The 19,491-nt window shown below is 45.7% G+C and overlaps 1 protein-coding gene across 1 annotated transcript in view; it reads left to right on the top strand.

Annotated features, from left to right (window-relative positions):
* The window catches only part of MEN1 (menin 1), a 40,484-nt gene extending 21,906 nt beyond the window's left edge, over nucleotides 1-18,578 (top strand). Inside the window, exons 6-11 of the mRNA XM_088442535.1 lie at nucleotides 1,544-1,584; nucleotides 15,590-15,677; nucleotides 15,970-16,106; nucleotides 16,246-16,351; nucleotides 16,436-16,588; nucleotides 18,067-18,578. Of these exons, the coding sequence (XP_088298661.1) occupies nucleotides 1,544-1,584; nucleotides 15,590-15,677; nucleotides 15,970-16,106; nucleotides 16,246-16,351; nucleotides 16,436-16,588; nucleotides 18,067-18,426 (885 nt within the window). The 3' untranslated portion in view covers nucleotides 18,427-18,578. The remainder of the gene's footprint in view (nucleotides 1-1,543; nucleotides 1,585-15,589; nucleotides 15,678-15,969; nucleotides 16,107-16,245; nucleotides 16,352-16,435; nucleotides 16,589-18,066) is intronic.
* The last annotated feature ends 913 nt before the right edge of the window (nucleotides 18,579-19,491 follow it).

Genomic DNA, 19,491 nt, shown 5'->3' on the forward strand with positions numbered 1-19,491 from the left:
GTGGCTGTTAAGTGGCGTAGTCATGTTATATCATCTGAAGGGTACTTGTACAGTGTTGGTGCACACTCTTAAGGAGACTGGACTGATTTTATATACAGCTTTTATTTTTGAAACTACAACAAACTTTGAGACTGATTCTGAAACCCATTGAATGGCAATGTGATGGTGTAATATTCCAGGTGTGGGACATGCTTGGGGAAATTGCTTCTTTCAGTTAGAATAGGAAAGATAAGACTAGAGCTGGGCAGTAATATCCAATACATCAATAAGAACGCTTTCAAGATTTCCTAGTGGGAAAGACTATTCACTACAGCTTAAAAGAATAAAGGACATTCTTTATGGATATTTTGGACTTCTTTATTGCAATGACAATCTTTATTGCTGATTGGTTGACATGCACCAAATAATACCATAGAAGAATGGCAGTGCTATCCCACTATGTAAAGGTTTCTCCTGAGCATATGTTATAATGCATATTAACCTTCCCGTGGGCTGCTGGGACAGAAGAAAGGGAATTCATATTAAAATTGATGCATCAAGCTGCTGCACATGGAGACAAAAAGCTGTAATGTTGAACTTCCAGCAGCAGGGTGACTGTAAAGGAACAATTACACCCTCAAATACAAAATTGGTGGTTGCCTGTAATGCATGGGAAGGTATGCGGTCAGTATGCTGACACTACATACCAATGATTTAAATGATTCAAAAAATAGCTGACGATGACTATACTAAACCCACAATGCTGGCGTTAGTACGTTGATACAATTGTAATGATACTTAAGCATTTTAACCAGGTCGGCATTATAACCTTAAACATGCTGCTTTAACATCATGTTTAAACTTATAATACCTGGTTAAAATACTTTAAGTAGCATTACAATTGTGTCGACATTGTGGGTTTGATATAGTCTATGTTGACATACTGACTATTGACCTACTGTTTGTATCCCTATAGGAAGCATGGTCACATGCTGTGCAGATCGGTTCCTCACTAGTGTCAGGGATACACCTCTAGCAATGAGCAACTCACAGAGACTGCCACAAGTACTCGCAGAGATGCACATCTTTTGCCTGACATCTGGGAACAGGAGAGAGACCTGCCTTGACTTTGATAAATTGTGTGTACTATATAACTATATATATATATATATATATATATATATATATATATATATATATATATAATGTGTATGTATGTATATATATGTGTATGTGTATATATATGTATGTATATATATATATGTATATGTATATATATATATATATATGTGTGTGTGAAATTTAACCATAGATTGTTTATAGCATCTCTGCCACGGATAATTGTGGGAGTTGTATATTATTAGGTGGTATACAGTACTGCATTTATTGTTGGTGTAAACAGGGTGCAAATAATGAATGAGGCTATCCAGGAAGAGTATAAATGTGGGAGTGTGTAACCATGTTGTGGTTCTCCTGTTTCAGATAAAGTGCTCCCTTGGTTAGCTGATTTGATAGTCTTCTGTGTATCTGCCTGTAATAAGTGTGTATTTTTTTGTTAATTTAGAGTTTGCTTTGGGTGCTGCATGATGGAGGACACCTAGAAAAGTAAGTCTTGATATAAAAAACTATTTTACCACTTCTATTTCAAAGTCTATATTTTATAAAATTCTTCCCGGAATGCTGAACATTATCACATAAATGTCAGGCCGAATTATAAATCATCAACTCATGTGGCTGACAGATTATTGACTATAGTTAATCTAGATGAAACAAAGAAAATCTAGGCGCAATAGAATGTCAAGTTGTCCACTATGTATACAGATAAACCTAAAGCAGCCACCCACAAAATAGCTCTAACCAACTATTAATGTAAACCGTACAGAATAAGTGAACTCAATTTCAATCACTTAAGGGTGCACTTAGTAAAATCATAAATCATACATTTATTAAAAAGAAAAAACTAAGCATAACATTAGACATAAAACGGATACAAAAATTATTGCAATCTACATATAATGAAGCATTAAATGTTTTAAAAAACTACCCAGTCACTGGTAATAAAAATTGTACTTCCACTGGTTTGATTGTGTCCACTTTTACATTCAAACAGGATAAGAGCTGCAGTTAGTGTCCTTAGCCGCATTAGGCCATGCACAAGACTTGATGAAATGTCTCTGTCTTTTGTGAAGATTTATAGCAATATTACATATGGCTTAAAGCGGCAATAAACTTTAAATGTGTTCTTATGAAGAATTGTAGCAATGGTACGTAAAACCTGTAGCAGCAATAGGGTTAGAATTTGATACAATGTCTCTGTGATCCAAAAGCAGCTATGGCAAAACGCTTGTTTGTGAGTAGCTTATAACAGCTGGATCAAGGTGTGGCGAGATAGGCTAATAAAGACCGCCAGTTTTTATATGGAGATCATAGTCCCGGTATAATTACCCAGCTCACAATTCCCACAGGAAACTTGGAGGGTAAGACTGGTCCGGTAACAGCCGTCCGCTGTGTAGCGTCTCCTAACCAGGCGAAAATCAGCAATCCGGCTCCTGGTCCAGCTGCAGATATGAATCACAGGAGCCACAAAGGATAATGTCACTCACCTTGTAGTGAGGTCCACTGTGCTGTGATATTCAAAGCAGGACCACAATCCCTCCAGATGGAAACAGTGTTGTAGTCAAGCAGTAGATGGGTAATAATAAAAAGTCCCTGACTAGTTTCTCCGTCATGTGACGTTTTTTTCAAAGGGTTAGTATCAATGATTTTACTAAGCGCACCCTTAAGTGATTGAAATTGAGTTCACTTATTCTGTACCATTAATCTGGATCAGGGGTTCCCAACCACGGTCCTCAAGGCACACTAACAGTCCAGGTTTTAAGGATAACCATACTTGAGCACATGTGACTTAATTAGTGCCTCAGTTATTTTGATTAAACCATCTGTGTACAATCATGGATATCACTAAAACCAGGACTGTTAGTGTGCCTTGAGGAAAGAGGTTGGGAATCACTGATCTAGATGTATAGTTTTCTTTATGCTGTTGTTGAAAAACATTACTTTTATATAACTATAAGGCCTATTTTTGAGTTTTTTAAATATAATTATGTAGATACTGTAGTTTCTGCATCATTTTATGAATTGCTGCTATGTACTAATAGCCTAATGCAGGAGTTTTTACTAAAATCTCCTTCAAAAGGCTAATTAGCGATGCAGACTGCAGTCCCCATTATTATCAATGGGGACCACGGCCTAACCCCCATGTACCAGTTTGGCCCCTTTAGTTAACGCCGTTCTCAGATGAGGTAAACCACTTTATACCTATGGAGGCATTGTTGCAGGAGAGAGATCTTATGATCCCTCAGCCTCCGTCCAGTGCATGCGCTGTGTCAGATTCTTTGGAGGAGTCTTTCAACAATATGCCGGCAGGGACGTTCAGTCAGGGTAGAGTCTCCCCTGTCACACTCCTGAGATTTGATATAAAAATGATTAGAATAATACAAAGAAGATATTTATAACTTATAAACATCTTCTTGTTTATTGTAATCATTTTTATAGTTAACACTCACCAGCTTTGTGGAGCTCCCTAGAAATGCAGGGAGACTAGAGATGAGGAAGCAACAGCACAGCCTCGCTTCTGTATAGTCAGACATTGCTTTCAGAGCTGGGGGCAATGCCACACCATGGGCAATAAGCTGCACAGAAAGAGAGCTAATAGAGGCATTCCTCTAAGTATTGGGGGGCATGCCTTGAGCACTGATGGACACCTTGGATATGTCATGTGACCAGGAAGTGCACTGCAGTGTTTACAGTTCGGAGCTCAGTCAGCAGCAGCAAGAGAAGACATAGTGATGCAGGTAGGAGAATCAAAGGTCACTGAAGCTTAGAGTAGCAAGGGGAGAGTTAAAGTGAGTAGAGGGTCCCAGCACTCACACCCATCTCCATGTGTGCCTCCCCAGCCATTGACCTCACTGCGCGTCACTGTATGCCGGACATGTAACTCGTAGAGATAGCGGTTATCGCTACCGCTTTTCCTGCAAGTTTTAGTTAGTACACAGAAATTTTTTGTTAAATCTGAAAAAGTCTGTCGCAATACGGACTGTTAATAATTGCAGCAGTTCCACGATTATTAATAAATAGGCTCTTATTACTAGTAAGCATTGTTAAAGTTCCTTACTCTTTTGTGTAATGGAATGAACAGCATTATCCATAAATGCTCTGGTTTTCCTGTTTTTGCTTTCCTAGCCATACTTTGTTTTGGGTCCCAAACTTGGTTTATCAGGGCAGATTTATGCTTCTGAAAGTTTCATTGGTTGTTTCATCTGTCTTTGCTGCAGCGATACCTTGATTTGTATGAAGTCAGGGAAACGCAAGTACAGAGAAAGTGACCTGAGAAATGATCTTTAGAATCCGATTTAACACTTTAAATTTATGTGTGAGTGACTCCCTCCCCCTCTAACCCCCAGAAGCCCTAGTTTTAGAATCGTGCCAGAGGGAGCTGGTCAATTGGGGCTGAGCTCAGCCCAACTTAGTATTTTACTTTTATTTTCAATTTATTTTCAATTTATGCTTCCCACAAGCATTGAGGACAGGCTGACAGCTGCATCTGTCAGCCTGCGACATGGATGCATCAGGGGACCCGCCACCACTAATATAGAGTGAGTGTCCGGGTCCCAGGCACCCTGACACTAGCTTAGGGAAGGGACATGCCACAGTCTAATATAGAGGCTGTGTCCATGTCACGTTGCCCACCGCAGGCCTGATGCTGGCAGAAGGTAAGCAATGCCTCTTCCCCTGACTGAGATGACTTAAACCTGCGGTATCCCGTCCCCCTTTCTCTCCCTCAACCTCCATAGCGTGCCTCGGTAGGGGGGAGGACCAGTACAGCCCCTCTGCTCTCTCTTCAGTGCCACTTTACATGGAACAGGCGCTTAACAAGAGAAGACAACAGCCTTCTACATAGCACCGTCTGATCTCCCACAGCAGACAAAGCTGTGGCAATAGCATGCCGGCACTGTCCTTATTTAGAGGTCGTGAGTACACTGGGGTGTCTTCTGGGCTGCTGAGTGAGGGGGAATATACATTGCAATGGGAGATGGCGTCTCCTCTACGTCTGTACCCATTGGTTCCTCTCCTTATCTGGGTAAGTCCTCTGTTCTGTGTATGTGTGTGTGTGTGTGTGTGTGTGTGTGTGTGTGTGTACAACATCATGACAGATAAAGGGGCAGCTGCTCGAGCATCACTAAAGGTGTTTGCTTGCTCTAAGTGTTATGCAAAACTACCTAAGGCATGCTCTGATGGAGCGGTTCTATGTGATTACTGTATTTCAGGGGGACCAGTTGTTGTGGGACCCTCTTCGGATGCAGCCCCTACGCCACCTTCGATATCTACCTGGGCAGGTGTTATGGCTGATCTCTCCTCGGAACTGGCTGCCGCACGCAGAGATAGGGAAGCGGCTAGGAGCCAGGCCCCTGTTTCGAGTTCCACAGAGAGAGAGCCAAGTTGGGCAAGAAATCTAGCCCATTCTGTGGAAGGCTTTGCTCAATGCATGGGTTCTTCTGCTTCCTCTTCTAGGGTCAGTGCGTCTGCTCGACCATCTAAGAAGAAAAGCGGTTCTTAGAGCGGTGCTCCAGTCGGACGACTCTGACGTAGATCCTCTTTCACAAGAAGAGGAGGAAGGTGAATTGGAGGCTTTCTACTTCAGGGTCCATAGGGGGTCCACAGGGTTGACCTTGGGGTATAGGTTGGGAACCAAATCCGGGCACCACGCAGTTAAAGCTTTTAGCTCCCAGGATGCACTTGGGTCCACTCTCCCTATAACCCCGCCCCCCAGCCAGAGGCACCTCAGTTTAAGTTGGTGCCCGGCCGGAGTCGGGTCACCGTTAGTGCAGTGGGGAGCTGATTAGCAGCCCCTAAGCTTAAAATTTATTTTAAAGAGTTTTATTATTTTTTACTACTCTTCAGAGCGGCAGCGCCAGACTGTCCAATGGAGGTCTAAGCTGCCGCTCCTACACCCCGCCGGCGCTGCGACGCCAGTACAGATCTGGGGATCGCAGCGGGACCCCAGAGTCTGTACTAGCCGGAATCTGGAGGAATCCCTAGGCTGCTGCCGGATCGACGGGGACAGGTAAGTCGCGTGGTCACCGCTTGCGGTGATCCACGTGTGTATGCAGCCTTATGCCTCCGGTCTCTGGGGACAGACCGGAGGCGGTGGCGGCGGGCTCCCCCTCCATGGAGGCATACCCCGCGTGTCCACTAGCCCACCAGGGATTATAGCGGGAGCCGGCATCCCGGGGGGTTAATTGCTAGCCAGGGGAGGAAGCCTTCCCTGTCTAGCGGCTCCTCCCCTCAGCTCAGCGCACCTTTCAACACGCAGTCTGGCGTCGCTGAGCTGCTTCCTCCGCGGGCCACGCTTCTTCTGAGGTCTCCAGCGGCCATTATCTCTTGGTGGTGCTGCAGAACTCCTAGGATGACAGTGAGCCCAGTCCCCCTGCGTACCTGGCCATTTTGGGTGAGTGTACACAGCGCTATAGCCTTCCCAGACACTGAATTTGGGCAGTTGAATGTAGCGGCATTGTGCAGTATATTATATGTCATGCAAATGTATGTATATATGTTTTTCTGCATTGTATGTGACTTATGCTAGTGCTGACTGTCTGCTTTTCTCACCTGTCAGTGTATATCTATCCCTTTTCTTTATCTGCCCTAATACAGGTGTACCTAGGGTGGTTCTGAGACCTCACATATATATACTTGTTAATATTTGTGAGGTTTGTCACATACTGTTGCGTGCTGCACGTTGCCATATTTTAGATGGAACTGTGTGTTGCATACGCTGATAATGGGTCCCTGCAGCTAATCTTAGCGTCAGTCAGGACCGGTATGGCGCTGCTTAATATTTCCGTCAAGATAGTCAAATATATCTGACCAGGAGATTGCGCACGATACTGCGCCCATTATTGCTATCCTACAAGCCATGTGCTGCAGGTATTAGTGCGGAGGATTTGACTCAGGTTTTGTATGCGGCGCCATCTGGTGCCGGACCCCTTGCACAACCCCTTTGGGCGGTTTATTTCTCAGGATCCTCTCCTTTGAGGATCACCGGGCGGGCCCCATTGTTGTAACTCGCTTGTGGTTACTTCACCATACTGCCCTTTTCAACTCGGGGTATCTCGCAATTTCTTGCACATTACCCCTGTGTCACAGACTATCGCTTCCTGGCGGGGTTTTTCACAGTACATGAATTACCTCCGGTACCGCATCGGTCTGTCATTCCCCTTGCAGGGATTACCACAACGGCCACCCTGGTGGATGTCATTTTCTACTAAATACTAAATGGCGTGATATACGCCCTGTGGTTACTTCCCAGTGGCTCTGCCGTGAACTGGAGGGTATATTCGGCTCTTTCCCCCTCACATGGGGGGAGCCGATTTCAAGTATTATTATTCCTGCTTTGGGGCTGGTAGCCAGGTTCATTCTGGATATAGAGAATGTTGATCCTGCACCTGTATCATACATTCCTCGTTTCTGCCCAGCGGGTGGATCTCATGGCGGGAGTCTGGCTGTCGCCAGATACGAGGGGTCACAATGGCCTCCTGTTTCCCATTCCCTGAGGGTCCTCACAAGTAATAGAAATCTCCTTCTGGGGTGGATTTGTATGTTAATCGTCGGGTTACAGGCATTAATACGCCTCCCATCCCGGACTGGACGGATTTTACGGATCCGTAGGTGGTAACTTTACCTGAAATCAATGTACTCGTTTTCAGGGCCTGTTGCCCGTCCTACCATGGCCATCGCATGGTTGGTTAATACTGTTGCATACTGGGCTGATGCATTTGTAACGTTTTTCCCCTTCAACACGTCTGGGATTCAAATGTCTTTTGCCGCTCACATAAAATATGCAGTTGTCATATGTGGGATTACCTACATTGGATGCCGGTCTTCTAGCTTTCAGGGTTTCGGCTGCGTCTGTATCCGCCGCAATACCCTATGGCTGCGTTATGGGAAAGCAGAGGTGCAGTCTCCTACCATGGGGAAGATCTTGTTTGGTCCGGCCTTGACAAGATTGTTGCATCATTGGCAGTATCACTAATGGAGAGATGCCGTCTTTAGCTACTCCCACTACATTCGGACTAACTCTGTTAAGTCTTTTTGTCCTCAGGGTCAGCCTAAAGGCCTGTTTTTTCCTAGGCTGTTGGCCTCCACGGGGGCCACCATATCTAGTACAGAGCTGTCCTGGACTTCTGGACGGCCCTGCTTCTACGCCGGAGGATAAACCTTCAGCCTGACGGGGAAGGTCTACATCTGGGGGATTCCAGAGTGAGATACTGATTCTCAACGGCCTCTCATTGCTCAGGCGGCCTCCTCACAGGCGTTGTTACACGGCCCTTCTTCCGATCAGGGCCTTACAAACCCAGAAAGCTATACAACTTTTGCGGTAAGCAGAGCTATTTCGGCCAGCCTCACTATCTCAGCGAGGGACTGGTTGTTCTTTTTTCTTTCTGGGGCAGTGACTGACTGGTCCTTCATTTGCCTATACTCTGTCTCAAATCCCTGAATCAGATTCCAAGGGTGCCTGGACTCAGGTGGAATCCTCCTTGCTCCATCATCCGATGTTTGGAGCCTGGGGACTTTATGGTATATCTGAGTATTCAGGATACGTACCTACGGGTACATACAGAGCCCTCTCATCAGCAGGGGTTCAGGTTTGCTGTGCCACAGCAAAACTTGCAAGTTTCGGGCTCTGCCTTTTGGGACTGTCCTTAACTCCACTGGGGTTTACCAGCTTTACGGATTTTCTGACGGTTCACCTGTTCAGTGTATCCGAATGCTCCTTTCTCTGGACGTCCTCCTGCTTTTAGCAGGATCACCGAGGTACTTTACCGCCGGGTCAGGATAACCGTGGCTTTTTCTCGGCACAGATAATTAGTCACCGGAGAAAAAGTCCTCCCTGCATCCCTCACAGAGTATTCTTCATCTGGGAGCACTGCTGGATTCTCAGGAATCTGAGAATTTTTCTGGCGTAAGACAAGCTCTCCGCTCTTCAACTTGGAGTGTGCGGATGTCTACGCGGTCGACATATGTCATTACTCTTGGTGATGCGCGGTCTCCCAGAGTGTCTACCTTTTGGGAGGGGGGAATGTGATCAGTTCCATTTCAGGCCTTGCCATAATTGACTCTTCTCCAGATGGATCGAGTTTTTTCCATCGGATCGCTGTTCGGACGATGATGCTCTTTCCGGAGGCGAGTCGGTCTCTGTCCGAGTGGCTATGGCCATCTCGTCCAGGGTATTCTTTGCTGCAGACAGTGTCTGGTCCGCATTCATTTCGGGGTAGCTGGACGTCTGTCGCTTCCGCCCTGCCACGTGTTCGAACTTTCGGCTGTCTGGGGCCTTCACTCTGGCCTAACCCTTATGTCACGGTAAACCTGCATAGGTTCAGTCCAACAGTGGCTTCCATCTAGGCAACACTGGTAGTTGGGTGGGAATGACAGGAATGTCATACATTCTGACATAGTCCAAGGGTCTTCTCCTGGCCAACTCTGCAGTGTTCATTCCAGGATCTCTCCATTGGGAAGCGGGCTTCCTCAGCCGTCACGACGTGCATCCCGGGGACTAGTCTCTTATCCAAGAGAGGTTTCAACTCCTGGTGAGCAGAGGGGGCCTCCCTGAGGTGATTGGTCCTCATGGCCTTCTGACTCTATCACACACTACTGGTGTACTCCTAGAGTCCAGCTCTAGGAGTACTGAAGCTACCTTCAGTGACTCTGTCAGTGAAGTGGTCCTTCCACTTTGTGTACCTGTGTCCTCCGGTCTCCCTTCTTCCTCGAGGTCTTCGGAAGTTTAATTCGAGACGGAGGGGCTTTCCTTCTGGGGGCTCCAGTTCATCCCAGACGTCACTGGTACTAGGATTTTCAGAGTCTCCTCATCGATGCTCCGTTCCTACTGCTTCACTATCTGGACCTGTCTCAGGGTCCTTGTTTTTCCCTGGACCTGGATCGTTTGTCTATGACTGCGCCCCTGCTGTGGTCCTAGGGCTTCCCTGGCTCTGTCTTCATTGAGATGTTTAGAGCAGACAGGCCAGACTTTGCTGGGATCTGCCACAGACTGTGGCATACGTAATTCTTACGGTATCGTACCTGTCGATATGATCCTCCGGTGTCCAGGATTTCCAGATATTCTGGAATTCCTGCCGGCTGGCTTGAGTTTCACCCTCGGCCTGGCCTTCCTGACAGTGCGGATCTCTACACTGTCGGTATGGTTAAGATATGGAATTGCTCCACTCTGGTATCCAGTTCATCCTTTGGTGTGTTTTCTGGCTTATGCCTCCATTTGTCCTCCCTAGGGACTCCTTGGGAGTTAGTAGTGGTTCTTCGTTCCCTCCGGGGACAGTCGATGGAACCGCTGGTTGTGATAGCCATTACATGGTCTATTGCTTAGGCTCTCTCTTTCTCTCAGGGTGTTTATATTAACCAGGAGAGTGTCTGACTTTGGAGCGTTCTCATGTCGCTCCCTCTTCTGGAGGGCATCATGTCAGGGCGTGAGTTGCTCTCGCTCTGTGTTTCTTCTTAATGTGGATTTTAGGTTCCATATTATTCTGGAACTTATGGTACAGCCATTCAGCCCCCAGTCCTCTCGGCTGGTGTGGCCTCATTGACTGTGGTCCGGCCTCTTTGGATTTATGTGATCCGTTCAAGCTCCTTACGGAAATCGGACTCCTTATTGGTGGTCTGAGATTTCTAGTTTTCACAGGAAAGGATAGCCGGCATATAACTAAATGTTGGCTGGATGGCCTCGTATGTCTTCCTCAGGGGCTTACCCAGGGGTAGGCCTTTCTGTTGTTGATGCTTGTTTTTTTCTCGGGCCATGTAACCCTTGTGGGCGGCTCGCTGTGGCGCCTCGGCTGTTTTGCCTTACTAGGTGACCACGTGGTCTTCTGTCCACACCTTTTTAAGGTTCTAGGCATTGGTTTCCTTTGCCTCTCAGGATGCTTCCTTTTTCGCAACGGATTCTCCTCTCAGCACAGGAGCGTCCCCACCCTTGGTTGAACTGCTTTGGGACATCCCCAAGGTCAACCATGTGGACCCCCTATGGACCCTGAAGTAGAAAACAAGAGATATAGTAAGAACTTACCTTTGTTATCTCTGTTTCTACGAAGTCCATAGGGTCCACAGGGCGCCCGCCCTGACGCACCTGGCTTCATATGGGCTGTGTTACTGGTCACCGGTTTCCCGTCTCCTTTTCTGTGAGTATGGTTCTAGAGTGTTCCAGTTTTCTCTCTCTTTTCTCTCCTCCTCCGGCCTTTGGCTACTTACAAACTGAGGTGCCTCTGGCTGGGGGGCGGGGTTATAGGGAGAGTGGACCCAAGTGCATCCTGGGAGCTAAAAGCTTTAACTGCGTGGTGCCTGGATTTGGTTCCCAACCTATACCCCAAGGTCAACCCTGTGGACCCTATGGACTTCGTAGAAACAGAGATAACAAAGGTAAGTTCTTACCATATCTCCTGTTTTTTCAGACCGTGACGACCTTCACCAACAGACCTCTGATTTGGGCGTCTAGGGAGTGGAGGGCCTTATCCTAGTCCGACATGTCTTGAAGATTCCAGACGAGGAGTCCACGGGATCTCCTGATGCATCCTTATTTGGAACAAAACAAAAGTCTACTATTTTCTCTCCTTTTTCACAGGAATTAAATAAACGATTGTCTACAGCTTGGCAGCATCCTGACAAGAAATTTCAGATGCCCAAGCGGTTTTTGTCCATATACCAGTTTCCAAATCTGTTACTGAAATATGGGAAGCTCCTACTCCGATAGATTCTTCAGTCTCACGGCTTTCCAAGAAAACTACGTTGCCTGTCCCTGCGGCCACAGCCCTAAAGGACCGTTCCAACCGCAAGCTGGAAACCTCCTTAAAATCCATATACTCAGCAGCAGGGGCTTTAGACTGGCTTTGGTTGGCTCTTGGGTCAACAGACTTGAATCGTTCTAGCTGAACACATTCATGAATCTGCTGTGTACCTTGGAGAAGCGTCTAAGGACATTGGTCATGTCGGTTCCAGCATCTCCGCATCAGCCATAGCGGCTCGCTAAGCTCTTTGATTAAGGTCTTGGCAAGCGGATGCGGACTCCAAAAGAGCTGTGGAGGGCCTCTCTTTTACTGAGGATATCCTTTTTGGACCTGAATCGGACAAATTTATCTCCCAGGCTACAGGGGGTAAGTCTACTTTTCTGCCATCTACTGCTCCGCGTCGTGCTCTGGCTAGTCCTTCCTTTCAGGCCCCTCATTTCTTTCGGGGATGTTCACGTGGTGCTTCCTCAGCTACCCGTGGAGGCAGAGGTCGACAGTCTGGTTCGACCTGCTGTCCTTATCTTGCCGATAAACCTACCGCATGACGGGCTCCAGGCCCACCTAGGAGACTCAAGGAAGGGGACTCGCCTTTCGCAATTCAAGGATGTCTGGTTTCAAACCAGTTCATTAGTTTTGATTCGCAATCTGGTGTCTCTGGGGTACAAACTAGAATTTGCAGAACCCCCTCCACATCGTTTTTTTACCACAAATCTCCTAACAGAAGCAGAAGGTGCTTTTGCAAGCAATCCAGAAGCTTTTGGATTCCGAGGTACAGATACCTCTTTCAGCCCATCAGTGTTGTCTGGGTTTCTACTCCAATCTCTTTTTAGTTCTGATTCAAGATGAGTCTCTACACTCAGTGATTGCAGGTTTGGAACATGGGGAGTACCTAGCATCCATGGACATCAATGATGCTTATGTCCATGTCCCAATTTGGAAGCCACATCAGGCTTTTCTTTGATTTGCTGTCAGAGAGGAACATTTTCAGTTTCAGGCTCTGTCCTTCGGTCTGACGTCAGCACCTCGCATTACCAAAGTATTGTTGGTGGTGATTGCTCATCTCAGATCGTCGGGGGGGTCACAATTGTTCCATACCTGGACGATCATCTCATCAAAGCTCCATCTGTTCAGATTCTCAACGAACATGTAGCTTTAACACCCCACGCCCTTATCCATCACGGATGGATAATCAACTTTCAGAAGTCCAATCTGATTCCATCTCAACGCCTCCAATTTTGGGAATGATCTTGGATGCGGCTGCTTTAAGGATCTTCCTTCTGGTGGACAAGGCTCAGGCTATTTGTCAGCTTGTCCTTCTGGTTCTCAAGCCGAAGCAGGTGTCCATTCATCTTTGCATTCGTCTTTTAGGGAAGATGGTGGCAGCTTTCGAGGCTCTTCAGTTCGGAAGATTTCATTCTTGTCCTTTTCAGTTGAATCTCCTGGCCCAGTGGTCCTGATCACATCTTCATATGCACCGCCTGTCACCTCAGGCACGAATCTCCCTTCTCTGGTGGATTCAGCTCCACCACCTCACTGCAGGTCGCTAGTTCGGCTTTTGAAACGGATGCCAGCCTCGGGTTGGGGAGCGATGGTTTGGGACCATCGCTTCCAGGGCAGTTGGTCTCGACAGGAGTCGAGTCTACCGATCAACGTGCTGGAACTCCGAACGATTTTCAAGGCCCTTCTGGAAGCGGTTTCTCTGTTAAACGGTCAGCCAGTTCGTGTCCAATCAGACAACACAACAGCGGTCGCATACATAAATCGTTGAGGCGGGACTCGCAGTCGCATGGCCATGCGTGAGGTAAATTGCATTCTTCGATGGGCAGAAATCCACATAGTGGCGATCTCAGCAGTGTTCATTCCGGGAGTGGACAATTGGAAGGTCGATTATCTCAGTCGTCAGGACATCCAACCCGAAGAATGGGCTCTTCTCCCGAATGTTTTCCAACAACTAGTACGGAAATGGATTATGCCAAAAATAGATCTCATGGCCTCCAGACACAGCCATCAGGTACCCAGGTATTGTTCCAGAACTGGAAGACCCGAATGCGGAGGCGATAGATGCTCTGACGGTTCCTTGGAGCTACATCCTTGTGTACCCTCCCCCCCCCCCCCCTTTTCCTCTTCTTCCACGTGTTCTTAAGTGGATCAAGAGGGAAGTGGCAGCCATCATCCTAGTGGCTCCGAACTGGCCACGGAGGGCTTGGTTCTTGGATCTTCAGCAGCTCCTCGTCAGGGAGCCTTAGCCGTTGCCTCTTCGACCAGACCTTCTGCTTCAGGGCCCTTGCCTTTACCCAGACTTACAGTGCCTGCGTTTAACAGCGTGGCTGTTGAGTCCGCTATCTTAAGACGCAGTGGTGTTCTTGACTCTGTAATACCTACTATGCTCTGGGTTTGTAAACCAATCACTTCTGCTCAATATCACCGTATCTGGCGTGTTTATGTAGCCTGGTGTGTGAAACCTATGTTCCTCACTACTGCCCATCAGATTTCCCGTCTCCTTCTTTTCCACCAACATGGTTTGGATGCAGGTTTGCGCCTTGGTTCTTTGAAGGTTCAGGTAACGGCGTTTTTCAGCGCCGTCTTGCCTTAATCCCGCTGGTTCAGCTTTTTTACAAGGGTTTTTTTGGATTCAGCCTCCGTTTATCCCGCCTACAGCCCTGTGCAATCTTAACTTGGTGTTGACTTTTCTCCAATTTTCAATGTTCGAACCCTTGGAAGACGTGGATCTTAAGCTTCTCACTTGGAAAACTGTCCTCCTTTTTGGCTTTGGCTAGGAGGGTTTCTGAATTAGGAGCTCTTTCTTGTCGACCTCCTTATTTTATATTTCACGATGATTGTGCAGAACTCCATACAAAGGCAACCTCTTTACCTAAGGTGATTTCTGCTTTTCACATCAATCAGCCGATTGTGGTTCCAGTGTTGTCGGATACTTCCCAATCTTCACTCACCCTAGATGTCGTTCGGGCTCAGGATTTATGTGGCCCATACCGCTGCCTTGCGGAAGTCTGATGCCTTGTTTGTTCTTTATGATGCTTCCAAACGAGGTTGGCCTGCTTCTAAGCAAACTGGGGCCAGATAGATTCATCTGGTCATTCGACAGGCCTATATTTCTGGTGGCCAGATTCCGCCGGTCTCTGTTTATGTCCATTACACTAACACCGTGGGAGCCTTCTGGGCTGCTTCTGCTTCCCAGTTGTGCCATGCTGCCACTTGGTCCACACCTTTGTTCGATTTTATTGGTTTGATACCTTTGCAGCCTCAGAATCTAGTTTCGGTCGCAGGGTTTTACAGGTTTCTCAGAGCTCTCCCACCCGGGGGGAAACTTTGGGACGTCCCCAGTGTCTTGATCTGCAGTGTCCCCTGGTGGATGGAGGAGAAAATAGGATTTTGGTACTTACCAGTAAAATCCCCTTCTCCGATTCCACAGGAGACACTGTACGCCCTCCCAGCGGTGCTTTACCTACCATTGTGTTCTGTTTTTTATACATGTTGTATATGTTCTGTTGTTATGTATGTTTCTTTCAGCTTTTGCCGTTCTTGTTGTTTGACTCCTTCTGATTCTGTTCCGTCTCCTCGGGCTCCAGTACTCTAACTGGGGCTTCTAGGGTATAGAGGGGGAAGAGTCACTCACACTTATAAATTTAAAGTGCCAGCTCCACTCATTAACCCATCTATACCCCAGTGTCTTGATCTCCAGTGTTCCCTGTAGAATCGGAGAAAGGGATTTTACTGGTAAGTACCAAAATCCTATATTTAATTTTCAGATATCCAATGGCTCTGGGTAATTTGGCAGACCTTGAAGATTTAGCTTCAACCACTGGACGTCCAAAGCCTCTTGAACTCTATCACAAGGTGACTTCTGTTTTCATTTTATATTCTTGTCTCTTGCTTTGTCATTGATATGTGGCTTAAAGGATTTTCACAATAATTGAAAAAAAACAAAACCCTCCAAAGCCTCAGCACCTTTGCACTGTATGTGCCCATGTCCAGGAGTGCTTTCCTGAATAAAGCATAGAGCTATGTATTTTTATCACTAGCTTTTCCATTAATTTGAGATGTGTACTTTTTTCCCCATAAACTTAGCTTTTATTTGAAATTGGTGAGTTTTATTTTATATTTCCCCACTCATTGCTCATCCCCACAGGCTATACGGTCGTCTCGAGTACACTATGAAAACCAGCACTTGTATCCTCACATTTATTTAGCTGCTTATCATTGCCGGAACAAGGATGTACGAGAGGCATTAAAGGCCTGGGCTGAGACATCTGCAGTCATTCAAGAGTGAGACTTTATGTTAATTAGTAGCTGTTCTCTCGTCTTTTGATTTCTTCTTCTACATATCCTTTACTTCCACTTTCATATATTTAATCTTCTATATCGTTTGTCCTCCTATTTCTTCTGTACTGTTTTTTCTCTCTAGGTATAATTACTGTCGGGAAGATGAGGAAATCTATAAAGATCTCTTTGATATTGCCAATGATTTGTTACCTAACTTATTAAAAGAAGAAGCCTCATCAGACAATCCGGTACGTAACTAGCAAAGTCTTGATTTTGGCCTTGTGAAACAAGACTATTAGCCCTGATTTTTCCTTATTATTTTTCTCTCTTAGGCTGGTACTGCTCTTCAGGATCCTTTGTGCTTTGCCAACCTCTTGCGTTTTTACGATGGGATCTGTAAATGGGAAGAGGACAGCCCAACACCTGTGCTACATGTGGGCTGGGCCACATTCCTTGTTCAATCACTGGGAAGATATGATGCACAGGTTAGTATTATACCTTTAACTAGAATAATTTGTTAATTCTATTACTAAAAGGGCTAAGGTTAGTAGGGTATTTTATCTGAGCAATCCAATAGTTCATCAATATTATTTTGTATTTTGCATTCTCCTGTAATAATGACCTCCTAAAATACTTACCTCAAGAGAGGTGTCTGAATTACTGAGCTAGAGGATGAAATAACCTGCTTAACAAAATATACACATTAGCCAACACATTCTGACCAATCCCATATGAAGCGAACGTCGTTGACAAAAGGAACCCATACATCAGTGACAGATTGTCGCAATTCCCAGACCCCCAAACACCGGGGTCAGGTCATATTGAAATCCAACATGTTGTATTTCCCTGATTTACCAATCCTGACCAATATATGATCGTGATCAGCAAATTGGGGATTTTTAACATGATTCCCTAACAGATCAGTGAACTTTGGCCGTGTTTCCGATTGCCAGTTCCAGTCGGGTCAGGGAAATGGCCGCCTGATGTATGTGGCCCTTATCTCGTAACGAAGGTGCATGTCAAGGTCGGGACCATGTACAAAAAAAGATGAAACCCTTTGTAGCGCTCACTTATTCAGATGATCCTCAGAGCAGTGCGGTATAGGAAAACAAAGGGGGAGAGCCAGAATATGATTAAATCATCACATATACACTATATTCATAGTGTTTTAAATAGCCCTCTGTGTGACCACATGCATCAATGTAAACACCGCCAATGTGGTAAAATAACCCTGGTGTATAAATATTACACCTTAAGAATAAAATTTACTAGTTACATCAAATTATTAAGTAGTAACTTATATAGGCAAACAGCCGCTGGGCGGACATCCCTCCACTTCGGGTAGGCTTGCGCAATAATGTCACACGCCCTCTGGGGGATGTGCGTGGGATTTTTTATTGTCTAACATTATTCCCCGAAGTCCCCCAGATTTCGTCACACAGAGGGGTATTTAAAATGCGATGAATAAGAGTGTATATGTGATGATTTAAGCATATTTTGTCTCTCCCCTTTGTTTTCCTATACCGCACTTCTTTGAGGATCATCTGAATAAGTGAGCGCTACAAAGGGTTTCATCTTGTTTTTTGTATATGTTAATTGTATGTGTTTGGGTGACACATTGTAGATAAATATCCATTGTTGCTGTTCCAGAGTACGCAGTGGTTTTTGTATTGTTTTGTGTCAAAGGTAAGGAATGTGTTAGTTGGTAAGCTGGTATTAGGAACTTGTAGTAAATGTGGGGCAGATTCTGGGTCAGAGGGTTTCTGAAACGGGAAGGCTTGTGGGGTGCTCAAGATGAGCCGTGGTGAGTTCATAATGACAGTGGTTCAAGGTGGGAGTCTCTATTCTCTTTGTAACCAAGATAGAGATTGATCTGTTTGCAACTATAAATGATTACCAAAGTATGCAGGAGACTGCCCTATATTGTATGTGTAAAGGTGACTGACCTTTTGATCACTTTCAGGTAAGGCAGCAGGTGACATTAGTGAGCTCAGACCCTACTAATGAGGATGATGACTCTGATGATACCAGAAGAAGGGCCCCTCGCCGAGAGTCCAGGCCTGGGGAACCTGTTCAGCCACTTCCGCGCCCGTCCCAAGAGCAGAAGGGGGAGGAGACAGAGCTTGCGCAGGCACTTACACTCAGTTTCCAGAGCCAGAAAATGAAAGGAATGAAAGAGCTTTTAGTGGCAGCAAAAGTGAACTCCAGTGCTATAAAACTGCAGCTCACTGCCCAGTCACAAGTGCAGCCAAAGAGAGCGCGAGGGCCTGGCACAAGAGACTACAACCTGGGATATCTGAAAAGACAGCGCAAAGGAATCTAAGAAAGGCGTGAAGGAATACAGTACGAAAGACTTGAGTGAAATGGCAGCTAAAATGACAGTTTATATTTTATACTCTTGTTTTTCAGTATTGTAAAAATGTGTCTGTAACATAATGACTTAACCATAAGCACATTAAAGTGTATCTGACTTTCTTTGGTGTCATATTATAAAGTGTTTCTATGGTACCGTCTGTCTTTAAGAGAAATTACTATGATTTGGAAGAGCTAAGGATTTGTGGATGCAAGTTCTGCTATCATTACTTTAGTTTTTATTCTGAAGTTTTTCAGCAGCAAAAATCGCAAACCTTGAACAAAATGGCTACAAGGGCAGGTGACCTGACTTATTTCAAATCATCCCAGAACTATAACATTGGATTTTAGCATCTTCCTGATTCCTAATTTGTAGCCATTTTTTACCTTCAAGTTTACAGCAATAGATACATAAAATTACCGTATTGCTAATATTTGTAATAATGTCATGACGTGTGGAACGACAGGTAATTTGAGGCCTACAACCCCCTGAAAATGCAAAACCCAAAGTGGCTGCTTCAGAGTTGCATACAAGTCTGTTTTGCAGACGGATCTTGCGATTTTTAATGCTATGCATGATCCATAGGAAAGTGCCTGCATCTATTGGGCGATTATGAGATGTACAAATCTCAGTGGAACCTTCATGTGTGGGTGAATGGGCATAACTGAGTGGCAACCAGGCTATATCCTACAAGGACTTTTAGTTAGTCCTTGTAAGATAGAACTGTAGGCTGTGTGGTGTTGAGCATATGCAGAATTCAGTCTGATTTCAGATGGATCTCTTGCACCATGTATAGGGCTGGTGTAAATGCTGGCAGATAATAGCTATGTGACCATGCGTATGGATATGGGTGCTGTAGCTGCATAGTTATGTACAATATGGCATATGGACAAATATCCACATTCAGTTCAGTCCATGTGGTGCGAGTATAATTGTGGCTGACTAGTGTGCAACACTGAATGAGCAGTAAGACTTGTGCTTCATGACACAAGCTGTGCACGTGAATTATTTCCAAAGTCTTAATGTTGGCCATAT

Source organism: Taudactylus pleione, unplaced genomic scaffold, assembly GCF_031769625.1.
Source record: "Taudactylus pleione unplaced genomic scaffold, aTauple2 ptg000313l, whole genome shotgun sequence".
Classification (NCBI taxonomy): Eukaryota; Metazoa; Chordata; class Amphibia; order Anura; family Myobatrachidae; genus Taudactylus; species Taudactylus pleione.